Genomic DNA, 26,855 nt, shown 5'->3' with positions numbered 1-26,855 from the left:
CACTTCTTTGGGCAAGGGACTGACTAGCCTTGGTAAAGAATGCAGATGAACTTTCAGTTTTTGGAAGGCCGCCTCAGCATCCGACCCCCATTCAAACCTTGCGTTCTTCTTTATTGCCTGAAAAAAGTAAAGGCACTTGTCGCCTGACCGACTGAGAAATCTTCCCTGGTCCGCCAGACAACCTGTTAACTTCTGAACCTCTCGGACTGTTCGAGGCGACTGCATGTCTATGATCGCCTGTACTTTCTCAGGGTTCGCCACTATACCTCTCTGATTGATGAGAAATCCGAGGAACTTCCCAGACTCAACACCAAACACACATTTCTTGGGATTGAGCATGACATGGTGCCGCCTGAGTGTGATGAATGTTTCTCGGAGGTCAGCCAGATGGTCCGTCTGAAGCTTGGACTTTACAATCATATCATCTATGTATGCTTCGACATTCCTCCCAATTTGGTCAAAGAAGACCGTGTTTATCATTCTTTGGAAGGTGGCCGGGGCATTCTTCAAACCAAACGGCATGACCGTGTAGCAATACAACCCCTGATCAGTGACGAAGGCCGTCTTCTCCTGATCTTTCTTCCACAAAGGAATTTGATGGAAGCCAGAGTAGGCGTCCATGAAGCTCATTAAAGCATGGCCGGCTGTTGAGTCGACCAGGCTGTCAATCTTAGGCAATGGATAGCTATCCTTGGGGCACGCCTTGTTCAAATCAGTGTAGTCCACACACATTCGCTAGGTACCATTCGGCTTCTTTACTAACACAACGTTTGCAACCCAGTCTGGGAAATAACATTGCCGAATGAACCCTACATCAAGCAACTTTTTAACCTCGGCGGCTGCCGCCTGGCTTCTTTCTTCACCATGGTTCCGCTTCTTTTGCCTGACCGACTTCTTTTTCGGATCCACGGCCAATTTATGTACAGCCAGGTTAGGAATGATGCCTGGCATTTCATGAACTTCGAATGCAAAAGTGAAGGCATAGTCTTTTTTTCTCAAATAAAAAACTCATTGGCGCCAAGATATCTTTGAATTCCTTCAAAAGTTGGTGAAAATCTTCACCGAATACTTTAAGAGCAGTCGTCCCTACCTTGACTGTTCGGTCAGGACGTGAGTCGTCCAGGACAACATCCGTGTGTTCGCCAGCCGGCTGAGGGCAGAATTTGTCCGACCGCTCCTCTGCCAGTGATTGCTATCTTTTTCATTTTCTCTCAGCCCCCAGTTGAGTAGCCTTTCTTTTCTTGCCGCCTGCTACTTGGGCAGGCGCTTCCTCCTTGATGAGCTCAAGGTCGATTCTTTCACCACTTGGGCCAGCAGTCGCCACAGTGGGTTTGATATCCGAGAGGTAACATTCTCGTGCCATCTTTTGATCTCCCTTTAGGGAGCCAACTGTTCCATCATCCCTCTTAAATTTGAGCAGCATAAGAGAGAGAATAATGACAGCTTTAGAGTTGTTCAGGGTGGGTCATCCCAAGATCATATTGTAGGCCGACAGCTCTTCAACCACTAAGAACCGAACCACCATGTGATGGCCCTCCCCTTTCTCACCCATATGGATAGGTAGATCCACTCGTCCAACTGGGTGTACAACACTTCCTCCAAACCCTACTAAAGGGTGAGATACCGGATGTATGCAGTCAGTTTTGTACTTAAGCTTTGCCAATCACTTGTTGCTAATGAGGTCAGAGGAACTGCCGTTATCTATGAGGATCCGGCCAACCCTTTGGTTGTCCACCTTACATTCAATGACGATGGGGTCATCATGCGGCCCCTTAACTCCTCCCAGATCTTCTTCTGTGATGACAATTTCTGGGAATGAACTCTTGGCGGTCCGTCCTTGGTGAACGGAATTAACATCTAACCGCCTGATATTGTCTTTGTTGCCCCTGATAGTGGGGCCGCCTCCTGAGAAGCCGCCTACTATAGTGTAAACGACGGCATCGTCAGTATCTGAACTGTCGGCCTGCCGATGATCCTTCTTGGCCGCTACTTGTGCTTGGGGGGGGAGCATTTCCCTTGGACTTCTTGACATAGGAGTCTAGGTCGCCTTTTTCAGCCAGGTGGTCCAGGTAGCGCATGAGGCTTATACATTCATTGGTTTCATGACCAATATCCTCATGAAAATGACAGAATTTATCTTGGTTCCGATTGCTTGCGGAACCCTTCATGGGGGCCGGCTTCTCTATTGAGATCCGACTCTTGATTTCTTTGAGGATAGCTTGGCTATCCTTGTTGAACGCATACTTGGGAGAGTATGGTTTGAACTCTTTCTTCTTTTTCTGGGCCGGCTGTGCAGAGGAGTCGGCCGCCCAGACTTCTTTTTGCTTTTTCTCATCTTTATTTGCCGACTGCTTTGATCGGCTTTCTTTTTTGTCAGACCTCCTTCCATCCGACTGTTTTCCAGTGTTACAGAGATCAGTCGCCTGTATATAGGCTTCAGCTTCAATCAATGCTTCTTGGAAAGTCGCAACCCTTTTTCGGACCAAGTCGAACTTGAAGGTCGACCCATCCTTAAGACCTCTGAAAAAATCAGTGTAGGCTACCTCATCCGGCAGCCCTTGTATTTGAACCCTCATAAGGTTAAACCGCCTGATGTAAGAACGGAGTCCCTCCTTCTCACCCTGCTGAATGGTCCCTAGGTCAAGGGTCGTCTTTTTAGCAGGAATGCTCATAGCAAAATTGGAGGTGAAAAAGTAGGCAAGTTTCTTGAAATTATTCACACAACCAGTCGGCAGGTTGCCGAACCATTGCTGTGCAATTCCCTTGAGAGTGGCTGGGAAGCACTTGCACCAAGTGGGATCATCCAACCCTTGGAGGTACATTAGGTTGGTGAACACCATTAGATGATCTTTTGGGTAAGTAGTGCCATCATAGGCGCCTACTAACACATTCTTCACTTTGGCCGGCTAAGCGGCCTCAATAATTTCCTTGGAGAAGGCGGACGACTGTTCTCCAAGTCTGAGCAACCGTAGTTGCCAGTCCAATGGTTGGACATTTCTTGCCACCTGCCCTCCAAACAAAGGAGGCTGCAAGAAGTATTGTTGTATGTTGCGGTACAAATGGTACATTTGGTACCGACTGATCTTTATGAGATCCGGACCGACAGGAGGTGCCGCCTGTCTGACTCTCATAGTTTGATTGGGAATACCTCATGGAGGTATTATGAAGACTGTCTTGAAAATCGGACGTAGAGGCCGACTCTGACAATCGGTCATTCTTCTTCTGCTCTAGCAACAGTCGAGCATCTGAGTAAGTTTTCTTTGACCCATCCGCTTGAACATGACGAATGGGCTTTCTCTTCCCCGGTGAGGGAAAACGATACTTCGTTAAGTCGATCACTGGCGGCTCCCACTTCCTAGAATTAGGGTGAGGAGTCGCCTCTCAACCTTGTACAGGCTTCCTTCTTCCAGACTGAGAAGGTTTTCTAGCCGACTCCTCCTTGGAGAGAGCAGGCGTCTTCTTATTGATGAGATCCTGAATCTCCCCTTTGAAGCTATTCATGAAAGTCATGAGTTCACTTCTAGTGATGGAAGCAAATTCCTCGGCCGCCTGTTGATGATCAAGCGGCTTGCCGGCAGGTTTACTAGATCCAACCTGACAATCTTTTCGTTCCTTCTTTTCAGAGGAACGGGTTCGTCGAGCTCGTAAGGTCCCGTCTGGGGCCGTATGAGTCTCAACCTCGACCTCATTTTTAGTATCATGGTCGCTATAGACCCGAGGGTTGTCCATAGGACGCCTCTCGCTCTGAGTCGGTACAGACTGTGATGCCATCTCGAAAGTACTCTCCCCACAGACGGCGCCAAAATTTTTTGGGGTTTCTTGATGACCTGCGGGAGAGTTACAATTCCGGGACTGGATCCATGCGCCTGTACCAGCAAAACAACGGAAACTCCTTGTGGTGGGAGTTCCGCCTCCGACGGTCAAGTTAGTACTTGTTTGAGGAGTAATAAGTGCGGAAAAAGTAAAGGTTGGGAGATTTAGTTATTCTAGGGGAGGAGTGATCAGTGTGTTTAGGTTCTCTAGGTGAGAGTAATTAATTTGCTTAATCCCCTTTAATGAGGATTAATTAGAGTATTTGTAACGTTGGGAAACGTGTCAAATACTAGGTTTAGGTTAACCTAGGGCTGACTGGGCTTCCCTTGGAAATTGGGCCTAGGTGGGCTGTTTGGCATACGGAGGCCACATGGCGTGACACAACTGGTCCATGGTGGACGGATCAACGCCTGACACGTGGCAGGCTTCTATTGGCCCATGTGGCGGACACTTGGCAGAGCCAGCCTGAATGGTCCACTTGTCAGACGATGATTGGTAGGGAAAAATCCCCTAATCAACTGCCATAAGACCAGTGTTGCACTATGGTACAGAATGGTGGGCTTCTAAGAAGAAGCACATTAAAAAGATGGAGGTTACGGAAATGCGCATGTTAAGGTGGATGTATGGGAACACTCTTAGAGATAGAATCAGGAATGAGGTTATTCGCAAGAAAGTAGGTGTGGCAGACATTGCAAATAAACTAAGGGAAAATCGTCTGCATTGGTTTGGGCATGTAAGACGGAGACCCGAAGGTGCACCGGTGCGAAGAGTGGAAGAGTGGGACCATGGAGGGGTTAAACGAGGGAGAGGGAGACCGAAAATGACTTGGTTGGAAGGAGTTAGGAAGGATATGAAGTGTATGGATTTGCATGACGATGAAGCATTGGATCGTAAGGGATGGAGGAGGAAGATTTATGTCGATGACTACACGGAATAATCAAATTTGGTTCATGTTAGCCGACCCCACTTATAGGATTAAAGCTTTGATTGATTGATTGATTATACGAAAAATTAGCAAAATAAGGCAAAACAATTGATTTTTTTGTTTTGAAATGTACTACCACACCAGATGAGCATGTTATGTTATACTAGTAATCAAAGTGATATGAATTTGTTGAATCTCACCCAGCAAACCTATTTTTCATTAACACTAAATTTGTTGAATCTCCTCAAAAAGTTCAATAAACAGAAAATTTACTGAAATGTATCGCCACACAAGATGAGCAATGTATGTAGGTATACATGACAGGCTGAAAGAGAGGAAAAACATTCAGCTGAACATATTCTTAAAATGTGATAGCTTACCTCCAGTACCAGCCATTGATATATGAAAAATTTTACACAAATTGGTTACACTGGTCACAATGCTTTAGTAAGACCTTTGTACAGACATGAATATATGAGACGTATGGCCTGCTACATTCCGTCTATTCTTGCCACCAATTTGCTCTTCGGCATCGTCAGTACATTAACAACCGGATAGACCAGAATATCAGTGAGCTTGTACTCCAATCCTCAGAGCTGTATATAGTATATACATAAAAAAAGTATTCTTGTAAATGTCATATTTATCAGCCACTATTTAGACATTACTTCTGAGAGCCCATTCAAAACCAGTCTACATGCTCAGTAGACGTTTTAGGCTGCTGCTTTAATTTTTGGTATCTGTTGTTCTCAAACTTAGCTTTTATGATGAGAGAATAAAGCAAGTCAGCTTCGGCAGAGGTATCGTATGGAGCATTCAGAATACTGACAAAACGAAACAAACAAGATGAGTACGTATGTCAGAGTCATACATCACAATGTCCAAAATATTAAATCAAGTTGCCTATTAGGCATAACTATAATAGAAAAAACTTTGGTGTGCATAACAGGCATATGATACTGTTAACAGATTATCCTGCTTTCTCTCGCATTCTAGATGATGCACTCCAAAGTTAGAAGCAACAATTTTTCCATGTAGAAAATACGATGCTGGAAGTATAGAGAGATTAGTTGCATTTCACAAAGATAATAGTAGCTTGCTATTGGCTTCTTGTGTTGCTTGTAACCACTACAATAAGAGCCCATGCAGTGAAATTCAATGGAGTGACTTCGCAATAGACTAGGAAAATCAGAATACTAATGCACAGCAAGTAACTAGCAAATAGAGGAAAGCTTGAAGGATTTTGACTGATAATGGAAGTAACGGCTACAAGGAACGACAGAGTTACTACTTCTCTTGAGGAATACTACAACTACTACTACTCTACTACAAAATTCTCCAATAACCTGAACCTCTACTGTTTCATTGCTCATCCTTATACATCAAGCTCTCCCTCACAAAAGTACTCTCACATTAAACTTCTTTGTCATGTACTGAACAGAATACCCTTTGCCACAATCCTTAGTGGAACATTAAAATTCCTTGTCTTCTTCCTGATGCAGCTCCTGACTTTGTTTCTTGCCTTTTGTTTGCGTCTCCTCTCGTAGACCTTGATTGGTTGTTGGTGTGCTTCGGCCCGTTCCATTGCATTACTCCCCTCCCGGACATTCACCTTGTCCTCAAGGTGGAAGGATGGAAACCGGAGGTTGATAGTGTCGAAATCCTCCCATGTGGCTTCAAAATCAGGAAGTTCCTGCCATTTCAGCAACACCTCAGTGCTGATCTTGCCACCTGCTTCTTTCTTTCTCACTCCCAAGACTGCCTCAGGTTCTGTCACCAATTCCAAATCGGCAGTGAGCTGAGTGGGAAGGGTGGGGTTGACAGGAGCACTTCCAACTGCCTTCTTCAGTTGCGAGACATGAAATACAGGATGCACCCTGCTCTCTTCCGGCAACCTCAAGCGGTATGCTACCTTCCCAACACGCTGCAAAACCTCAAATGGTCCATAGAAACGTGCATCCAGCTTTCCATGTGGCCGTTTAGCAATTGTCTGCCGTCGGTATGGCTGAAATTTATGGAACACCCAATCGCCTATCTCAAACTCAACATCCCTTCTCCGACCATCAGCATTTGCCTTCATTAATTGCTGAGCCCGGTTGATAATCATCTTCAGTTCATCCAAAATAAAGTCTCTTTCTTGCAACCCTTCTTCCAAGCTCTTCACTACAGTCGCGCCCTGCTTCACTTTCCAGATTTTGGGAGGATCCCTACCATAGACGACCTTGAAGGGTGTCATATTGGTAGAGGTGTGAGGTGAAGTATTATAAGAATACTCCGCCCATGGAAGCCATTGAGCCCAAGATTTCGGTTGGCTAGCTACAAAACACCAAAGGTAAGTCTCCAAACACTTGTTAACCACCTCCGTTTGGCCGTCCATTTGGGGGTGGTATGCGGTACTCCTCTTGAGTTGGGTGCCTTGTAATCGGTAAAGCTCTATCCAAAATATGCTCATGAATACCTTGTCACGGTCAGGAACTATGGATGAGGGAAACCCATGTAACCGAACCACTTCTCGCACAAAGATATCAGCCACCTTCAGAGCATTAAACGGGTGTTTCAACCCCAAAAAGTGACTGTACTTCGACAATCTATCCACTACGACCAAGATTGAATTCACCCCCTTAGAGAGTGGCAGCCCCTCTATGAAATCCATAGAGATGTCGTCCCAAACCACCTCTGGAATTGGGAGTGGCTGCAGTAAACCTGCGGAAGCTTGCTGAGACGGCTTACTCTGTTGGCAGACCATACATTGCTGGACATATTCTCCCACCTTCTTTCTCATGCCTGACCAAAACCAATCCCCTGCTAACCTTAAATAAGTCTTCACTTCCCCTTTGTGGCCCCTTATTGGTGTGTCATGGTATTCCCTAAGAAGAGTAGGAATAAATTTTGAGCCCTTAGGAAGAACTACTCTGCCTTTATACATCACCCGATCTCCCTCTAGGTGGAGGCCCTGGTGGCCAGTAGAATCAGCCTTCAATGAATCCCGCAGCCCACACAACCATGGATCACTTGCAAGTTCCTTCTCAAGTTCGGCTCAATCCACTAGCTGAGTGGATATTAAGGCCCCAAATTGTGCTGTAACACTGCCCTTGCGAGAGAGCGCATCTGCCACCCTATTGGATGGGCCGGGGTTGTATTGGATCTCGAAATCCATACCCATCAAGTCTTCTCATCCACCTTTGGTACTCACTGCCCACTTCGCGTTGTTGGGTTAGGAACCTTAAGCTTTGTTGGTCGGTCCTAATAACAAAGTGCCTCCCTAGCAAATAATGCCGCCACTTTGTCACAGCCAAGCTAACTGCCATCAATTCCTTTTCATAGATTGACTTAGCTTGATTCTTCACTCCAAGCAACTTACTATAGTAAGCTATAGATCTTCCTTGTTGCATCAACACGGCACCAAGCCCGAAGCATCCGTCTCTACTATAAATTCTAGCTGAAAATCCGGCATTCTCAACACTGGGGCTGTTGTCATGGCGGTTTTGAGGGCTGAAAAAGCTTTGGCCGCTTCGCTCGTCCACCCGAAACTATTTTTCTTCAATTGAGAGGTGAGTGGTCCGGCAATTTGAGCATAACTAGCCACAAACTTCCGGTAATAACCTGTTAAACCAAGAAACCCACGCAACTCTCTCAAATTCTTTGGCTCTTCCCACTCCACAATTGCCTTCACTTTATCCATATCCATGGCCACCCCTTCTTCCGATATCACGTGACCCAAATATGCTACTTCCCTCCTTCCAAATTCGCACTTTTTCCAATTAGCATACAACTTATGCTTCGATAATTGCTCCAACACCAACCTCACATGTTTCTTGTGTTCTCCCTCCTCCTTACTATACACAAGAATATTGTCAAAAACACCAAAACGAACTTCCTCAAGTACGACTTAAACACCTCATTCATGAGGGATTGGAAGGTAGCCGGGGCATTCGTTAGCCCAAAGGGCATGACAAGGAACTCATAGTGTCCCTCGTGAGTACGGAATGCCGTTTTGTGGACTTCTGGTTTCACCCTTATTTGGTGATAACCGGACTTCAAGTCCAACTTAGAAAACCACTTAGCTCCATGCAACTCATCAAGCAACTCATCTATAACCGGAATTGGGAATTTGTCTGGCACGTTTTCTTTGTTCAAAGCCCTATAATCAACACAAAACCTCCACGAACCGTCTTTTTTCTTCACAAGAAATACCGGACTAGAGAAAGGGCTAAAGACTAGGAAAATCAGAATACTAATGCTCAGCAAGTAACTAGCAAATAGAGGAAAGCTTGAAGGATTTTGACTGCTAATGGAAGTAACGGCTACAAGGAACGACGGAGTTACTACTTCTCTTGAAGAATACTACAACTACTACTACTCTACTACAAAATTCTCCAATAACCTGAACCTACTGTTTCATTGCTCACCCTTATATATCAAGCTCTCCCTCACAAAAGTACTATCACATTAAACTTCTTTGTCATGTACTGAACAGAATACCCTTTGCCACAATCCTTAGTGGAACATTAAAATTCCTTGTCTTCTTCCTGATACACTTACTGCAGCTCCTGACTTTGTTTCTTGCCCTTTTGTTTGTGTCTCCTCTCGTAGACCTTGATTGGTTGTTGGTGTGCTTCGGCCCGTTCCATTGCAGACTTGTGTGTTAAACAATCACGCTAACTAAATGCGAGTTCCACAATATTGTGAGTCTCAAAACAATTAGTAGGTGTTTCGTATACTTAAAATTTTGTCCTCTTTGTAATAAAATTGTATGAAAAATAAATTTTTAATTTGTCTACTATACCGATTGGGTAAATTATATTTTACATTTGGTATCATTGCCTGCAATTAGGAACCGTAGGCCCTTAGCACTCAAGCTCAGCAGACAAAGAAAACATCTTCACCAGCCAAGAAAAGTTAAATAACCACATGTTTAACTCCAGATTAAGGATGAAGACACGGCTCTCATTAGTAAAATTGGAGAAGTAAATTTGGAGAGAAGCCTATCACAGTTCATGACATTGGCTCATTGCGTCCCTTTCAGAAACTATGAAAGGAGCCTACATAGTTCATTTCAACAAAGTGAGTTTCTAAGTTAATCAAGTTTAATGAGTGTGGATTCCACATAATGATGTGCATACAAAGAGTGTGCGAGACATCCTAAGTGACTATTTTCATAATATAGCCTTGTGATTTCCAAAATTTTAAGATGTACATAGTTTTAAAAATGCACTATCTACCCCTAAGGTTAGTCAACACCCTTAGATCTAATAACTCTCACTCAAAATTAAGAAGTTTATGTACCTTCCAAATTTAATTTTTTCAACCCAAAGTAATAGGTGAGAGGGGTTTGGGGAAAAAAGAGTGGTGTATTACTTTATAGGGTAGCGGGTGAATATGTTCAAACCTCAGCTTTTGCATGTTTTTGGAACTAAGGGTACCTCATGAAATATCAATCTAAGGTACCCTTAGTTCATGAAAAAAAAAATAAAAAATCTAAGGTGTTATCTCATGAAAATTCACCCAAAATTGCTACGCACCAACCATCACCACCCATTGTCCAGACATACAGCAGGAGGCGACAGAGGCAGGGGGGTACAAGGCAATGGCACTAATACACCACAACAACCACAAGGAACGGTGCACTAAAGCTGCAGAAGAGAGTTTGGCTTTTAGCTGAGTTTTTGAGTACTCTTAGGAAGAAGACAAAAACTAGTAATGGTAACAATTAAGGCTTGACGCCACATCATGTTGGTAGTAGAGTAATATAAATAGCAGTGGAGTAGTAATAGAGAATTATTCAGATAATTGAACAGGAAAAACTTGGAGTGTTATGGCCTAAAGCCATTATTTGTGACTTGTTAACCTTTTGGCTACTTTTATTACAATCAATCAAACAATTCTCTTCCTTAATTCTTGTGTTATTAGTTCTTGCAAGTGTAGTATATTGCAAAAATATTTAGTGGATAAGCTTCAATGAGAAATCTGTTGCACTTTGAAATATGTTTTTGTGTGTCATAACATGAGCAAGGAGAATGGAATAAAGCAAGAAACAAACATACGAACATCAAATGTGGATTACCAATCAAGAAGCTCCTCCAGTATGATTCTCTGTGAAGGTGTAACATAGTGAATGCAATTTCTGGGGCACTGACCCACAGCTATCTGGACTCTGTAATCCTCAGCATATCCTGTACCTGTCCAATACTTTCAGATCAAGAACTCAAATATCCAGCTAATACTCCTGATTTGTCTACTGATCCTCTGTATAATTTTTCTGATAATAAGAGGCAATGAGCTGATTCACAAACCTTGATAAGTTGCGCGGGCAGTTCCCAGTGAAGAAAAGGAAAAAGCGTGAGGGGCCTGTTTGACACATGAATATGGGCATCCTGCAAATACTTCAACTTGTTCAGACAAGTGAAAGTCAATTTTTAAATAATTCATTTCACAGCTAGCTGCCTGAAGGTTTCCACCTGTGGAGGGTCTTAAGTTCTGATTTGATTCCCTAGGTCAATTTTGGGTGGGAGGGGAAACATCAGAAGTTGCACCGGAGATTTGATGAGTGGCAATTATGCTACATCTTTACCTTTGTTTTGATTCAATTCCCCTTCGTTTATGTATTTACATACTCAACTTAAATTGCGTTTTTTGATTTATACTTGAAAAATATAGTCAAATGTGACCTTATTAGATTCGTCTCAATGTCTTCTTTATGAAAATCTAATATGTATAGTTTTATACAAATACATACATAATTGAAAATATATACAATTGAAAGTTATGCATCGATTCCTGATTCTTGAGGCGCCCTAATTCTATGAGTATTTAAACTACCAATGATGCCTAAGATATTAATTAAACAGGTTCTGAATTTTGTTCCACCAATAATTAATCATGTTGAACTCTACTTCATAAAGGAGTTTAGAAGGAGGATATAAAAGATTTTAGTACCTTTGCCAGCACACACAGCTTCATTGACAAAAATATCGAATGCTTCACATTCTGGATTGTCAAAAGGATCTAAACATTCACTGCAAACACGAGTGCAAAATAAGCATGCAGTACAATCTTTTAGGAAGCAAATAATCAAGCAAAATACAAGGCTCATAGAATAATAATAATAAAAAAAATAAAAAAATAAAAAACGAAATTTTCATAAATATGATATAAAAATTAAAATTTCTGCAAAAGTATGCACTATAAATAGCTTAACTTATAGGAATAATTAACTACCAAATGATGAGAAATCTGTCAAAGATTATACAAGATATAAGAACTCCCACAAAACTTTTAGCACTGAAAACAAATCCCAGGATTCTTTTTAAACAGGATAAGCCAATAAACCCTCAATTTTTTCAGATCGAGGACTCAGACAGTATGCTGATGTTTATTTACAATTAATGTAATTGCCAGTTCAGTCCATTTTAAGGCTATATAAGCCAATAAAAGGTGTGACTGCAGGCATATGAATGAATTACAAAGCTCATTAATGCTCCAAATTATCCTATTAAGTTTACTTAATTAAGTTAAACCTCGAGATTTCACTACTTTTATTACTGGATTATTTCCTGAATTAGCTTTGCTTGATCTACATTTGCATCCTAGGAATCAGGTAAACTACTTCGAGTTATAACATCGTTCCTCACAATTTCCTATTTCTAATCTTTTAAGCATCGTTGACCTTCACAGGATATCATTGCATTTGCAAGAGTCATCCATACACCAGCAGACAACACATAATTCATTTAGAAGGGAAAATAAGTAACAAGTTGGTAATATAAAGCTCACAAAAAAAATAAAAGGATATACTTGATAGCATCAAAATCCAATATGCAGGCCATTTTAATTTTATAGTAAGGAAGAGAGCAAAAAGTTACCAAAGCATAAAAGTTTTTCTTTTTAATTTTCAATTTTTTTGGGAGAAGAAAAGAGAAAGAGGACAAAACCAAGAGCACAAAGTGTCTGCTAAACAGAAACCAGCATTATAATTAACCCAGTTTCTTTGAACCTCTCCAACCGAGTAACACTTTAAAACCCCAGCTACCTAGCCCAAAACATAGCTATAAGTAACTTTGTCCCACAACAACCGAGAAGACAAAATAACTTATGAAAAGACCTTCAAATCCAAATCCAGTCACACACAACACATGATTGCCATAAAAGTGCTGTACCAGTGTGCCCACAACTACTGCTCCTTGCCTTAGTCAAACCCCAAAAAACTGATTTGCATCTAATCCACAACCTTTACTAGCTTAACTTTACAATTTTAGTCTTAGTCTGTATAAATTAACAAGTATTAAAAACAATAAAGTCCAAACACTGCTCAATATAATTCTAACATTTCACAATTTGGAGACTGCAAAATCAGAAAACATCTATATCCATATAAACACAATAAAGACAAATGAAAACCTACGCATTTTGTAGGCGATGGGAAAATTTAAATGCAACAACACAACGGTAGAGACCAATATGCTATAATGCTATATCCATATATAAGAATATACAAGAAGATTCTACCTTTCAATTATCTCTGACCTGCTGATATTTGAGAGAATCTGCATCGTTATAAAGTTTTAACTGTCAGCAGTTAAATAGCACCCGAACAAGCAAGAAAAGATTCAGAATTAGATTGAATCATATATATAAACATTAGTGCAGCAAGTTGACTCCAAAAACCATAGATATGCAACCTTTAAAATATTCTCGTACATGCCTGATGCAAAACTATTTTTTCTTCTGTTCCCAAAAGTTCTTGATAGTTACTACTGTTTGCATACAAATTAAGCTAAATGGAGAGAGAGAGTGGTGAGTGGGTGTAAGAAAGGGGTGGGACTATTAAGAAAAAGAGAGTGTAAATGTGTAGATATTGTGGGGTAAGTGGATTAAGGTAGTAATTGGGGTTTGTCACAAATAAAATAAAGCAAAAGATTTAAGAGCTCTTAGGAAACTAAAATAGAAAAGCGTAAATAATTAAAGACCTTCACAAACAAAGGTAGTAGTTCACAAGGAGAACAAAAAGGAAGCAAACTTAATTACAAATTTAACACTAATTTTTCTAGTATTCTCTCTTGTTTGAACACAATAAAAGCTCACTAAAAAATTATAAGTTGGATTACCTCATATGCTTGAATCACACGGCAAATCATCAAATCGGAATTGTGTTGATTGCTCCTCACATCAGGGTGAAATTCCTTCACCTGTTCCAAATATAAATTGAGCCTCAAATTATTCATTAAAGGTATTACTATGACTTATTATAGAAAAGAAAAGAAGAGAATTATTACAGAAAGTATTGTATTGACATGGCTTACTTTACTCATTTGATCTTTGAGCTCATGCTGCTGTTTACATGGTTTTCGAATATCCAAATAGCCCACTATAATACAATTATTTTACGTTGGTATAATCAATTCCAAAACATTCTCAATTTAATGGGTGACACTTAGGATTATTCATGTCAATTTTCCTTTAATATTGGCAAGAATAATTCCAACTATATCTGACTTGCTTATAATAACTCCAACTTCCCTTTCAGCGACCTAAAGAAACTGATTTAGGAGCGTAAATGGGGAAAGAAGCTTTGGTTTATAGAGTGGCATGGGTTTGCAATAAAAAATGAAACCAAAGTGAGTTGGGGTTGAAACTTGATTCTTAATACTTCTTATTTGGTTGTAGTTTGGAAATGAATTTTATCTTTTATTTGATTCCTTCTAGGGGGTTATTGGTTTGCATACTCTTAGAATGAAGTATGTTTTTAGAATGAATGAAACCCATACCTCTTGTATGTTTATGAAAATTTCAATTTCTAAACTCGTACCTCAAACCATCAAAGTATGGGGTTTCAAAATCCAAGGGAAAGGTGGGTATGACACTATGATTCATACCAATCAATCAATCAAACCCTTAATCCCATAAATGGGGTCGGCTACATGAATCAAATTTGATTATTCCGTGTAGTCATCGAAAAAAATCTTCGTCCTTTATCCCTTACGATCCAATGCCTCATCCTCTGCAAATCCATATACTTCATATCCTTCCTAAGTTCCTAACTCCTTCCAACCAAGTCATTTTCGGTCTCCCTCTCCCTCATCTAACCCCTCCATGGTCCCACTCTTCCAATCTTCGCTACGGTGCACCCTCTTACATGCCCAAACCAACGCAAACGATTTTCCCTTAATTTGTCTGTAATGTCTGTCACACCTACTTTATGTATGGTATGACTATGACTCATACCATACATCCAAAATGTCAATTTCCAAACAAACCCAAAAACATGGCATTAAGAATCAAGTTCCAGTCCTATAACACTTTGGTTTCAATTCTAATTCCAAATCAATATCACTTAGCGAAACAAACACTCCCTCCCTGAAAGTTTGGTATGAGTCATACCCACCTCCCATACTTAGTGCATTTGAGGTATCTTGAAATTTTCTTAAACAAACACTGTATATGGGTTGTACTCATTCCAAACGACCAAACCCATACCCCATACCAAAAAATTGCGAACCAAACACCCCCAAAGCTTCAATCTCTAATTGGCTATTTCTTTTCCAATCTCTATCTAGTCTCCCCTCCTCCCTCGCGTAGCCACTCCGCTCCCAATCCCAAGTCAAGCCACCCTCCCAGCTGGCCAGCCTTCTTAACCACCTTAAAATCTAAATACTCACAAGACCCCGCCGAAACCCACATCCATGTACTCAAACTGAACCCCTCAATTCTCAATATATACCCTCACTAAACCCTTTCTACCAAACCCCAACAAATTTTGACAAGCAAGAACTTACAATTCAACAGATAAGATCAATTTCTGTCGCTTATAAATCCGACCCTAAAAACCATTATAAATTATTCAAACAATTTGTAACCAACAAAAAAGCTTAAAAGAAAAACATTTCAAATTTAAATAATTAATCAATCAAAACATTATATCATTTCAATTAAAAGACAGAAGTAACGAAATCACTCACTTTAGCTCTGAAAGCAGCCTTGAGTTGGGCAGCAGAGCAGTGGGGTTCGACGCCGAGGATGTCGTAAGCAGCAGCAGTGGTGGTGGGAGAATCATTATCATACCAGAATTGGTCACTAACTCCACAGTTGAGTCTAGATGACAACGATGAAGAAAGATTATAGGGTTTGGATTGATGATGTGAAAATTTTGGCGCGTAATTTGTGAGTAGAAAGTAGTTATGACAGTTATAATTTTTGGGGGTGGATTTCAGAGAAGGGAGGAAGATGGGAGTTGGAGTTGCAGCTCCTCTTATTATGTAAGCCATGGAGTCATCTAGCTTCGTTTTTTCTCTATTTTATTTTCTACATCCTTCTAAATAATACTCCCTTCGTGAGTAATGTAGTATGTGGGTGGGTAAATAAATTATCATTGTAAAAGTAAGATGGGTTCATGAAAGAGAAAGTATGCGAGAGAGGATATATATATAGGGGAGGGATCATGTGAGAACCAAGGCTTATATGAGAACCCTCTTAAAATAAGAACCAATCTTACACCATCAATTATGAGATTATGGATGGCTGAGATTAATTATCACTTTTCCATGCATTTTCTTGGGAACACGCATTTCAGTCATTGGTACATGTTTTTTTTATTTATTTTTCCTAATTTTCTGCATTGAAACAACGATTTATGTACTATAAAACCAAGAGATTCAGCCATTGAAGAGAGAGAAAATGGAAAAGTTGGTTTCATTTTAATTTAGCCATTGAAGAGAGAGAAATGAAGGCAGATTTCAAATGAAGATTTCTCTCTCATAAAAAAAGCTTTTGAAGCGTTTTTTTTTAATTTGATTATTTTTCTGTGTAGAATAAGCATACAAAATTTCATAATTTTTGGAGTTCGTTTGATATTTTTTTGGTAGAATTTTCGAAGTAGTGCAAAGAAGGAGCAAATCTGGAAAGACAGATTTCAAATGAAGATTTCTCTCTCATAAAAAACCCTTTTGAAGCGATTCTTTTTTTTGAATCTGCTTATTTTTTTTGTGTAGAATAAGCATACAAAATTTCAGAATTTTTGGAGTTCGTTTGATTTATTTTGGTAGAATTTTCGAAGCAGTGCAAAAAAAGAGCAAATTTGTATGTGGAATATCATCCAATTGGAACAGTATTAATTACTTATTTTATTGTATTAAAGGAATAATTTTGACATGTTTCAAAAGATGTTATTATTGTTTCAAAAAAACTTGTCGTTGTTTCAATTAAAAAATGTAATGTTACATTGAATTGTGTTGTCAACGTTATGTTAAAATGTAGTTGAAGTGTACGTTAATGATGTTTCATAAAATATATTAAGTGTTTCAATTTATAATATTAATGTTTCATATATATTATTGCTTGTTTCATATAGTTGGGCTCTATATGAACTAGGTTTACTGTGATTTATTATACCTTATTGATGTTTCAAAAAACATACCTTATGTTTCATTTTATACTACTTATGTTCCATAAAATATATGTATTGTTTCATATACTAATGATATTGTTTTATACATAAAAATCATTGATGTTTTATATAATATTTCATTCGAATATTATTTATATTGTTCCAGAAATATGAACAATTGTCCCATAAATATTATACATTGTTCATACATAAGAATTAATATGGTGAGACATATCATGTAATTGGAACTATGAGCATATCATGTAATTGGAACACTAGTTCTTATAAATGAAACAATATATAATATTTATAGGACAATAGTTCATATTTCTGGAACAAAATAAATAATATTCGAATGAAATATTATATGAAACATCAATGATTTTTATGTATAAAACAATATCATTAGTATATGAAACAATACATACATTTTATGGAACCTTAGTAGTATAAAATGAAACATAAGGTATGTTTTTTGAAACATCAATAAGGTATAAGAAATCACAGTAAACCTAGTTCATATAGAGCCCAACTATATAAAACAAGCAATAATATATATGAAACATTAATATTATAAATTGAAACACTTGATATATTTTACGAAATATCATTAACGTACACCAACTACACATAATGGATGGCTGAGATTAATTATCGCTTTCCCATGCATTTTCTTGGGAACACGCATTTTAGTCATTGGTACATGCTTTTTAATTTTCTTGGGAACACGCATTTTAGTCATTGGTATATTTCACACATATGGTATGGAACAATGTATAATATTTATGGGACAATAGTTCTTATTTCTGGAACAATATAAATAATATTCGAATGAAATATTATATGAAACACCAATGATTTTTATGTATAAAACAATATCATTAGTATATGAAACAATACATATATTTTATGGAACATAAATAGTATAAAATGAAACATAAGGTATGTTTTTTGAAACATCAATAAGGTATAAGAAATCACAGTAAACCTAGTTCATATAGAGCCCAACTATATAAAACAAGCAATAATATATATGAAACATTAATATTATAAATTGAAACACTTGATATATTTTACGAAACATCATTAACGTACACCAACTACACTTAATGGATGGCTGAGATTAATTATCACTTTCCCATGCATTTTCTTGGGAACACGCATTTCAATCATTGGTACATGCTTTTTAATTTTCTTGGGAACATGCATTTCAGTCATTGGTACATTTCACACATATGGTATGGAACAATGTATAATATTTATGGGACAATAATTCTTATTTCTGTAACAATATAAATAATATTCGAATGAAATATTATATGAAACATCAATGATTTTTATGTATAAAACAATATCATTAGTATATGAAACAACACATATATTTTATGGAACATAAGCACTATAAAATGAAACATAAGGTATATTTTTTGAAACATCAGATAAGGTATAAGAAATCACAGTACACCTAGTTCATATAGAGCCCAACTGTATGAAAACAAACAATAATATATATGAAACATTAATATTATAAATTGAAACACTTGATATATTTTACGAAACATCATTAACGACGTACACTTCAACTACATTTTAACGTAACGTGTTTCAATGCAATAAATAATAAAAAGCATGTAATAATGACAGCTTTTGGCAGATTTTGTGTCCCAATGCACAAAAATTTAAAAAAAAAATACAAACAATCATTATAATTAATGAAGGTGGCCCACGTGAATTCCCACTAATGAAACAATAAATCTGAACCATTCATCTAATAAAAATGAATGGTGTTAGATGAGTTCTCATTTTAAAATGGTTCTCACCTAAGCCATGGGTTCTCACATTATCCCATTTCTATATATATATATATATATATAGAAATGGGATCATATGAGACCACCCCCCTTATGTGAGAACCCTATTTTATGTGAGGACATATTACAACCGTTGGATCTACTACATCCAAGGGTCATAATACAACCCGGTAAAACAAACAAAACAAAACAAATTTATTTCCTACGTTTTTTTCTCTCTCCTCCTTTTTCTTTTTCGCTCATTGTTCTCTCTCCTCCTTCAATTCTACGGTGTTCTACTCTGCTGCTCTCTGATTTTTCATCACAACTTCTTCAATCTTCATCAATTTTCTTTAATGTGAGTCTATTGTTTATACATTTGCTGTTTTTCGATTAATTTTAGGTTACATTCATTGTTTTATTTTCGTTTTGATGTTCGTTTAATTTTTTCTGATTTTAGCTCATTAATTTAACATGCAATGTGTCGATTATGTTTTATTTTGTTATTTTTTGTTGATTTTAGCTTTATTTTCGTTTTCTTGAGTGATTATCCAGTAAATTTTAATTTTATTTTGCCTGAATTTTGGTTTTACTAAGTGTTCTTGTTTTGGTTTTGTATTTGCGATATTATGTTGTTTTGTTGCGATTTTTGCTTGATTTTGTTGCGATTTTTGATTGATTTTCGTTTTGCTTTTCGTTTAATTTTAGCTCATCTCTGATTTTAGGTTAATTTTCGTTTACTTTGTTCTGATTTTTGATTAATTTTGTTGCGATTTTTGATTGATTTTCGTTTTATGTAATTTCTCAAAAATTTGTAAATGTTGTTTGTCTAGTATCGGAAACAACAATTTGTAAAATTGATAAATAAATGGTGATAGTACAGTAAGATGCTATCAAAACCAAAAAAATCTATTTATTTCTAATAGAAACATAGCAGCAAAGCGCTAATCCTGAAGGTGTAACTGCATTCTGATGTAGCCCATATTGTTCTGACAATCCTCTAGTTTTGTATAAAAGTAATAGCTCCTCTGCTTCTTGTCCAACATTAACTCAAGGCTGGAAATTAGGTAATGTTATCTTTCGTTCTTTTTGTGATCTACATTGTTAAACTGTCTGGGTTTTGGATGATATTTGAAAAGGTCTGGAGGAAGGCAGCTAAGTCAGCCCCGTAGATGATTCTGTGATCAGCTGTGACATTCACCTGCACAAAACATTTAACAGCTTGAGTCAAATTATTCAAAAAGCCATCCAAATATGATCTTGTCTGCTGAACCCTAGAATGTTAAGCTGTTAGGATTTCATGTATGAGTATGTTAAAACCCAGGCGAGAGTAAAATTTGGAAAATAATTCTAGTCGTCATATGCCCAAACTGTCAAACACTTATTTTCAATAGCACAACCTTAATAGCAACAATACTATTGCAGACAAGATACATTGCTCAAAAATTTTGCTTGTCACTTAAAGAGCATCTATGTTTGATTGCTCATTTGACAAATGAGCATCTATGTTTTTGCTCATTTGACAAATGAGTATCTATGATTTTGCTCATTTGTATAAAATTACCAACTAATTATTTACTTTTTTTTTTAATTGTTTTTGCTCATTTGGGAGTGTTGAATGTGTTATATTATCTAACCAGTAAAGTCGATGGTTCCGAGTCTTTTGTAAGGTCCTCCATGATGTGTAATTGCACCTTTATGTCATGACGTCTACCTAACTTGCTGAATTTTGTTTAATCTCCTGACCTTACTGAGCTTTTCTAGAGCGCTCTATCACTATTCACTAGTTGTTACACTACCTTTCCATCATATTCCTTTCGGGAAAGGACTTCTGGGGCAATATAGGCCGGTGTTCTTACCGTCGATTTTGGTTGAGAATGTAGCACTGCAGACTATTATAATTAACAAAGATTAGTCATGATTAGTAATTGATTATAAACAAAGTTATAGATTCAGAGGAGTTTCCCTGCCTTAGAGTAGCTAAAGTCGCAGATTTTGAGACGCGATTCTGAACTGCCATCTAAGAGAGTGTTTTCAAGCTTAAGATCTCAATGACAAATTTGCTGCATTCAGGAAAAAAAAAAATCATTATTAGCCTTGTTTATGTGTATAAAAAGCTTAATTCATTTGAAATTAAGCTTTAATAACAAAACAAAAATCTAATATCAGAGAATAAATATAATGAAATGTACTCCATAATTACTCATTCTCTCCTGTTTGTTTTGTCATTTATGGTCTTGCAGTAAATGGAATTTACTCATTTAAGTCTATGTTTTTGCTCATTTGACAAATGAGTATCTATGTTTTTGCTCATTTGTATAAAATTACCAACTAATTATTTACTTTTTTTTAATTGTTTTGTATGAGCAGGGAGTCTATTGAAAAGGAGCCTGCTGCCGATGTTGGTTCATCAGGTGCTACTGCCGATGTTGTTTCAGCAAGGCTTGCTACTAATGTTGGTTCAACAGGGCCTGCTGCTGATGTTGGTTCAGCAGGGCCTGATGTTGGTTCATTAGAGGTATTAGTTGGTACTAAGGTTAAAGGTAAAAAGGTTGAAAAAGGATTGAAAGAAAAACAAAAGATTAAGCTGGAGGAGACGAAATCCAGCAACGAAGGGGAAGATTTGAAGTCTCATGTTTATGGGACATTACATAGTCGGATGTCCCCTTCATCCATAGTTCAAGTTATTGAAAAATGTTCAGAAAATCAGTTGAAAGCTATTAGAGCAATAGGATTCGGGTCTATGGAGTTCTTGAAGGTGACCCAACTGCCTTTGCAGCTGGGTTTATGGTTGGTTCATCACTTTGATGCTAACACATGCTCTTTAAACATTCCAGATTCTGAACCTTTTTGTATCACTGAAGAGCATGTGCATCAAGTACTTGGGCTGCCAATGGGTGGCATAGAAATTGACAAAAATAATTTTTCCAGAGATAAGAAAGTGATTTGGCAATGGAAGAAGCAATTCAAAAGCAACTCACTCTCTATCAAAATAGGGGAGCTGAAAGAGTTTCTGAAAGAGCATAACTCAGCTGGTCTTATGTTCAAAAGGAAATTTGTAGTGCTATGCGTTTCTACATTGATGGATGGTAAACTTTTTATTTTTATTTTGCTTATTTTTAGTTTTAGTTAGCACTTAGCAGTTGTGTGCTATATATAGCAATTATATTATCTAAGTTGTTGGTCATATATGTATAGAATCAGTTACTTGAAACTATACATCATTAGATAGAGACTATTGACACTTTCAGAATAAGATATATATATATATGTATTTATCTTTTGTTCTATGTATTTATCTTTTGGGCTATCTAAGTAGTTTGTATAATTTGATGGATTATTGTTGTTAGTCAATGATGAGATGGGTGAACAAATTTGGAATAGGATTTGGTACATACTTCATATTAACATACTTGTCAAAAAATTTCAAGTTATATTATAAATTAATTATATCATCAGGAAAAGGTGGAGGGTTATCATCAGGAGTTTGCTCATTTTTAATTTTGTTTGCTTATTTATATTGTATTTTGTTCATTTAAATTTCCTTTTGCTCATTTTTCTTTTGTTTTCCTCATTTTTTTTTTCAGGGAAACAAAATGTGAATATCAATTCTGATATTCTCACATTTCTTCCTGATGTTGATAAAATAAAGGACTTGAATTGGTGCAAGTATATCCTTGATTCACTTGTGAAGGCCAAGCTTTTCTGGGAAGAACGTCAAACTCGTTCTTTTCCTGGGTCTTTACTGTTTCTTATGGTATTACTTTAATTTTTGTTGTTTTTTAATGTAGTATTTTTTACTTATTTGTTGATTTTTAATTTACTAATTATTTTTTCTTACTTGTTTGTAGCTATTGTATGTATTAATTTTTATTTGTTTAATTTTAATGTACTAATTTTTTCTATCTTACTTGTTTGTAGCTTTTATACGTTGATCAGTTTGTCATTGAGGAAGTTAGAGCCAAACGAGAAACTCCAGTTCTCAAAGGTTGGACAACCAATATGTTGTCAAGTCGTGAGAAATTGGAAATTTTTAAGGGGAGGCTTGGAGTTTTTTATAAAAATCAGAAGCTTGTTGGTCCTTCTGGCAGCAAACAACCTCACTTGTAACCAATACTTAGTTTTTCTATGTCTTTGGCATTGCTTGAAGAATTGAATTGGAACAAATCTTGCTTTAAGGAAAATGATGCAATGTGGTGCTCTTTATAGCACATTAATGGACCTCCTAAATCAGCAAAAAAATATTTGCTCATTTGTCAAATGAGCAATTATTTTTTGCTCATTTGATACTGTGTGATTTGGATGAAAATTACACAATTATGTAATTTTTTTTTTTGTTTTTTTTGTTTTTGCTTGATTTTAGGAACAATCTGATCCAATTCATACAAAAAATGAAGAAATTGAACAAGATCCGAAGAAGGTATTTATATGACTTTTCTGGAAACTTATATTAATTTGCTCATTTTTTTATGACTTTGCTCATTTTTTGTTTTTGTTTTTTTTTTCCTAATTTTTGTTATTTTTTACTTAATTTGTGAATTTGTATTGTTGTTTTGTGAATTTGGGGATTGCCGTGCGATGAATGAGTAGGGGGTTAAAAGGTTGGGGGTGTGCGAGTTGTTATCAGCCCAATCCCTATCCTCCCTAAGATACATCTTCGGTTAGCTTTAAACATAAATCTGATTAGCTTTAAACACCTCAGATGGGAAAACCTCCTCATTAACATGTGTAGGTGTTTGCTCATTTGATAAATGAGTAATCAACTATTTGCTCATTTGGTAAATGAGCAAAAAATTGATTGCTCATTTGACAAATGAGCATCTATGTTTTAATTTACTGCATGAAAGGACTTTTAGCTATTGGGGAAATGGATTTAAGGATCCAGGTGTAGTGTTAAATGATTCTCTAATTGTTAGCAAAAGAAAACTCTAACAAGATGATCATGATTTTGCTCTAAAGTTTGGGACTCCTTTAAGTATTCAAGATGCTCTTGGCTTCTTTCCATTATTATGAATTAATTTTTTTTTTTAATAGAAAATGCCTTATGGAGCTTGCAACAGCATCTACAAATCTAGTCTTGGCATACATGGATTTCAGTGAAAAACATGAAACTGCTGTTAAGTATTTTCCGAACAATGAGAAGATTCAAAAGCTGAAGGAAGATGCAATGACTGTTTGTGATGAGCAAAAGATGAGCTCTAAAGCTTTGACTGAAGATATTCCTCTCTCATTTAGCCAAGATGAACAGTATTGGCAAGATCCAGCTGTAATTGAAGCTTGGGATAGGTTTTCGAAGATTTCAGGCAATGACAAGCATGCTGAATCTACAATTTATGCTAGGGTTGATCATTTGATTGAATCAGAACCAATTGATGTTACTAAGATTGCTACTGAATGTGTTCACATAGCAAGTGGTATACCTGATGTTGAAGATCCATCTGTTATCATACAGCCTAAGGTTGCTGAACATGTATTTAAAAAACTTGGAGAGTCAAGTACGAGATATAGTTTAAGAAGTTCAGTTGCCAAAGGATGTGGAACTCCTTCATTCAGCTTAGGAATCTCTTCTCAAGAAAATGATTCTCAAGAGAAGTCCCCTGGCATTGCACCTACTGATGAACCTGTAGTTGCTCCTGTCAGTGCACAAGTTGGTGCTTCTAAATCAGTTGATGATGCTGATGCTGTGAATGCTCAAGAAGACCCAATTGCGCTTAAGAGAAAAGGAGATGCTGAAAATGAGAGTTGTATTCCAAAGAAGCGTAAAGTGCAACCATCGTTGCATATAAGATCTCCTTTTAAGTCTCGAATAATCAACATATATACACCATTAACAGCAGTTCAAAAAGGTGTTATGGATTCATTTTTTCATGAGAAGAAAAATCGTTTGTAAGTATTTATTCAATTTTTTCAGTTCTGGAAATTTTGGCAACTGACTTCATTTTTCTTTCTTATAACAAGTCTAGCTCTATATTCTCACTTTACATATCTACGATTGAAATTATTTTAACTTCCCTAAATCTTATATGTAGTGATGCAGGGTTTTTATGTGAGGGTGAGCCTGATAATGAAGTAATGCTATTTCAACTTGAAATGCTAAAAACTCAGAGCAAAATTCATGGCGATATCATTGATGCATGGTCTACTGTTCTGAATTTTAATGAGCAATATAAAGATGTCAATTCTAGTGGACGTTTCTTTTTCGGTCTTAATGCTGTTGTAAGTTCAACTCGTTCATTTTATTTTGTTTTATTTTGTTCATGTTCACTTTGCTCATTTCATATAATTTTTTTATATTTGAATGTAGATGTTGTTTTGTATTTGCAAAAACTATTATTGTCTTGCGTTTGCTCATTTATCAAATGAGCAATTATTTTTTGCTCATTTGTCAAATGAGCAATTAATTTTTGCTCATTTGTCAAATGAGCAATTAATTTTGATAACAATATAAATTCTGACTTCCTTGGTCTGAATCAATGTATAATCAGTGTTTATGAGTTGTATTATGGTCTAATTTTGGTCCTGCACAATTCGGATTCTTATTTATGACCTGTATTATGGTCTGAATTAGTGACGAGCGAGAATTCACAGACATGCTACATCTATAATTCTATATGTTCTATGTACATCCACCACACTGCCTCACTGGATGAATGTGGAGAGCAGGTTGTAAGTGTTCAGAAAATGAGTCCTGGTTCACTGAGCTATTAGGAATTCCTCAATCAAGATTAGCAAATGAATTTTTGTTGTGTGAATTTTGGAAAGCCAGCAAACTGTTGTATTCAAAACTCATGATATATGCCACAATCACTATATATTAAAGCATGAACTATCATATATCAGATCAATCTTATTCTTTTTAAAATATTAAAAGAACAAGATTAAAGCATAAACTAGCATTAGCATGAACTAACTTTCATATATTAAAGCATGACCTCTAATTACATTCGTAATTCTCATGGCAGATATCTGTGTAAGCACAAATGAGGCTGATAAAATAAAGCTTAAACCAAAGGAATTAATTCTTTATGTTTTTGATGCTATCTGACAACTAACATTCTGCATGTTCTGTAATTACATAAATAATTGAATGATAGCAGCAATTAATTCTTTGCTCATTTGCCAAATGAGCAGTTAATTTTTTGCTCATTTGTCAAATGAGCAAAACATTCACTTGCTCATTTGTAAAAAAAAATTCAATTTACTCATTTTATATGACTTTTCTCGTTTCATATTCACTATACTCATTTGTTATTTACTCTTTTCATTTATATTCATCTTATTTATGTATTTTTCCTGATGTATTTTTTTTAGGATTGCCTTTTTCAATACAAAAGTGATCGTGCTCCAGAAAGGAATAAAATGTTTTGTGAGGTTATGGAGTTGGAATTCAGCAAAACAATCATCCCAAAGAAAGATATTGAGCTTTTCTTTTTCCCAGTATTTGAAAAGGATCATTATTATCTGGTATGTTTTAACACCACCACAGACTGTGGTACAATTGAGGTTATTGATTACAGTGAAGGTCCTAGAGAAAATAAGAAATTGCTTAAAAATCTGGTATGTTTTCTGCCACTTCTTCTTCATCATTAATATCCTCATTGATGCCTGTCATGTTGTTACCAGATTCCTTATTCATGTCTCCTCTCATTATATCACTGGTACCCTAACCCTTTCAGGATTCTCCTTTGAATTTCTCCTTTCTCCCATAACAAGAAAATACACACACACACACACTCACGCACACAGACACACACACACACACATATACACAGGCACACACACACACACACACACACACATACACAGGCACACACACACACACACACATACACACACACGCATACACACACACATACACACTCGCATACACACACGCACACATACACACACACGCATACACACACACATACACACTCGCATACACACACGCACACACACACACACAAGC

General features: G+C 37.1%; 1 protein-coding gene across 1 annotated transcript; it reads right to left on the bottom strand.

Moving 5' to 3' along the window:
- Positions 1-4,934: 4,934 nt before the first annotated feature.
- LOC110694263 (chaperone protein dnaJ C76, chloroplastic-like) lies at positions 4,935-16,089 on the bottom strand. Its single transcript, XM_021871441.1, has 7 exons — positions 15,694-16,089; positions 13,843-13,923; positions 13,244-13,281; positions 11,675-11,754; positions 11,032-11,112; positions 10,803-10,917; positions 4,935-5,562 (listed from the first exon to the last, which is right to left on the bottom strand). The coding sequence occupies exons 1-7, from the start codon at positions 15,997-15,999 to the stop codon at positions 5,421-5,423; spliced, it is 843 nt and encodes a 280-aa protein (XP_021727133.1). The 5' UTR covers positions 16,000-16,089; the 3' UTR covers positions 4,935-5,420.
- Positions 16,090-26,855: the final 10,766 nt, after the last annotated feature.

Source organism: Chenopodium quinoa, unplaced genomic scaffold (assembly GCF_001683475.1).
Source record: "Chenopodium quinoa cultivar QQ74 unplaced genomic scaffold, ASM168347v1, whole genome shotgun sequence".
Classification (NCBI taxonomy): Eukaryota; Viridiplantae; Streptophyta; class Magnoliopsida; order Caryophyllales; family Amaranthaceae; genus Chenopodium; species Chenopodium quinoa.
Note: the sequence above shows the minus strand (reverse complement) of the source record. Positions and strands in the feature narration are given on the sequence as shown.

What these genes read in the sequence shown, in the direction of transcription:
- LOC110694263 (XM_021871441.1), bottom strand. Translation starts at nt 15,999, where the DNA reads ATGGCTTACATAATAAGAGGAGCTGCAACTCCAACTCCCATCTTCCTC. An exon ending in AGGCTGCTTTCAGAGCTAAA is followed by an intron (nt 13,924 to 15,693) that starts GTGAGTGATTTC and finishes TATTTGGAACAG; the next exon opens with GTGAAGGAATTTCACCCTGA. An exon ending in AGCTGTGTGTGCTGGCAAAG is followed by an intron (nt 11,113 to 11,674) that starts GTACTAAAATCT and finishes AAGTATTTGCAG; the next exon opens with GATGCCCATATTCATGTGTC.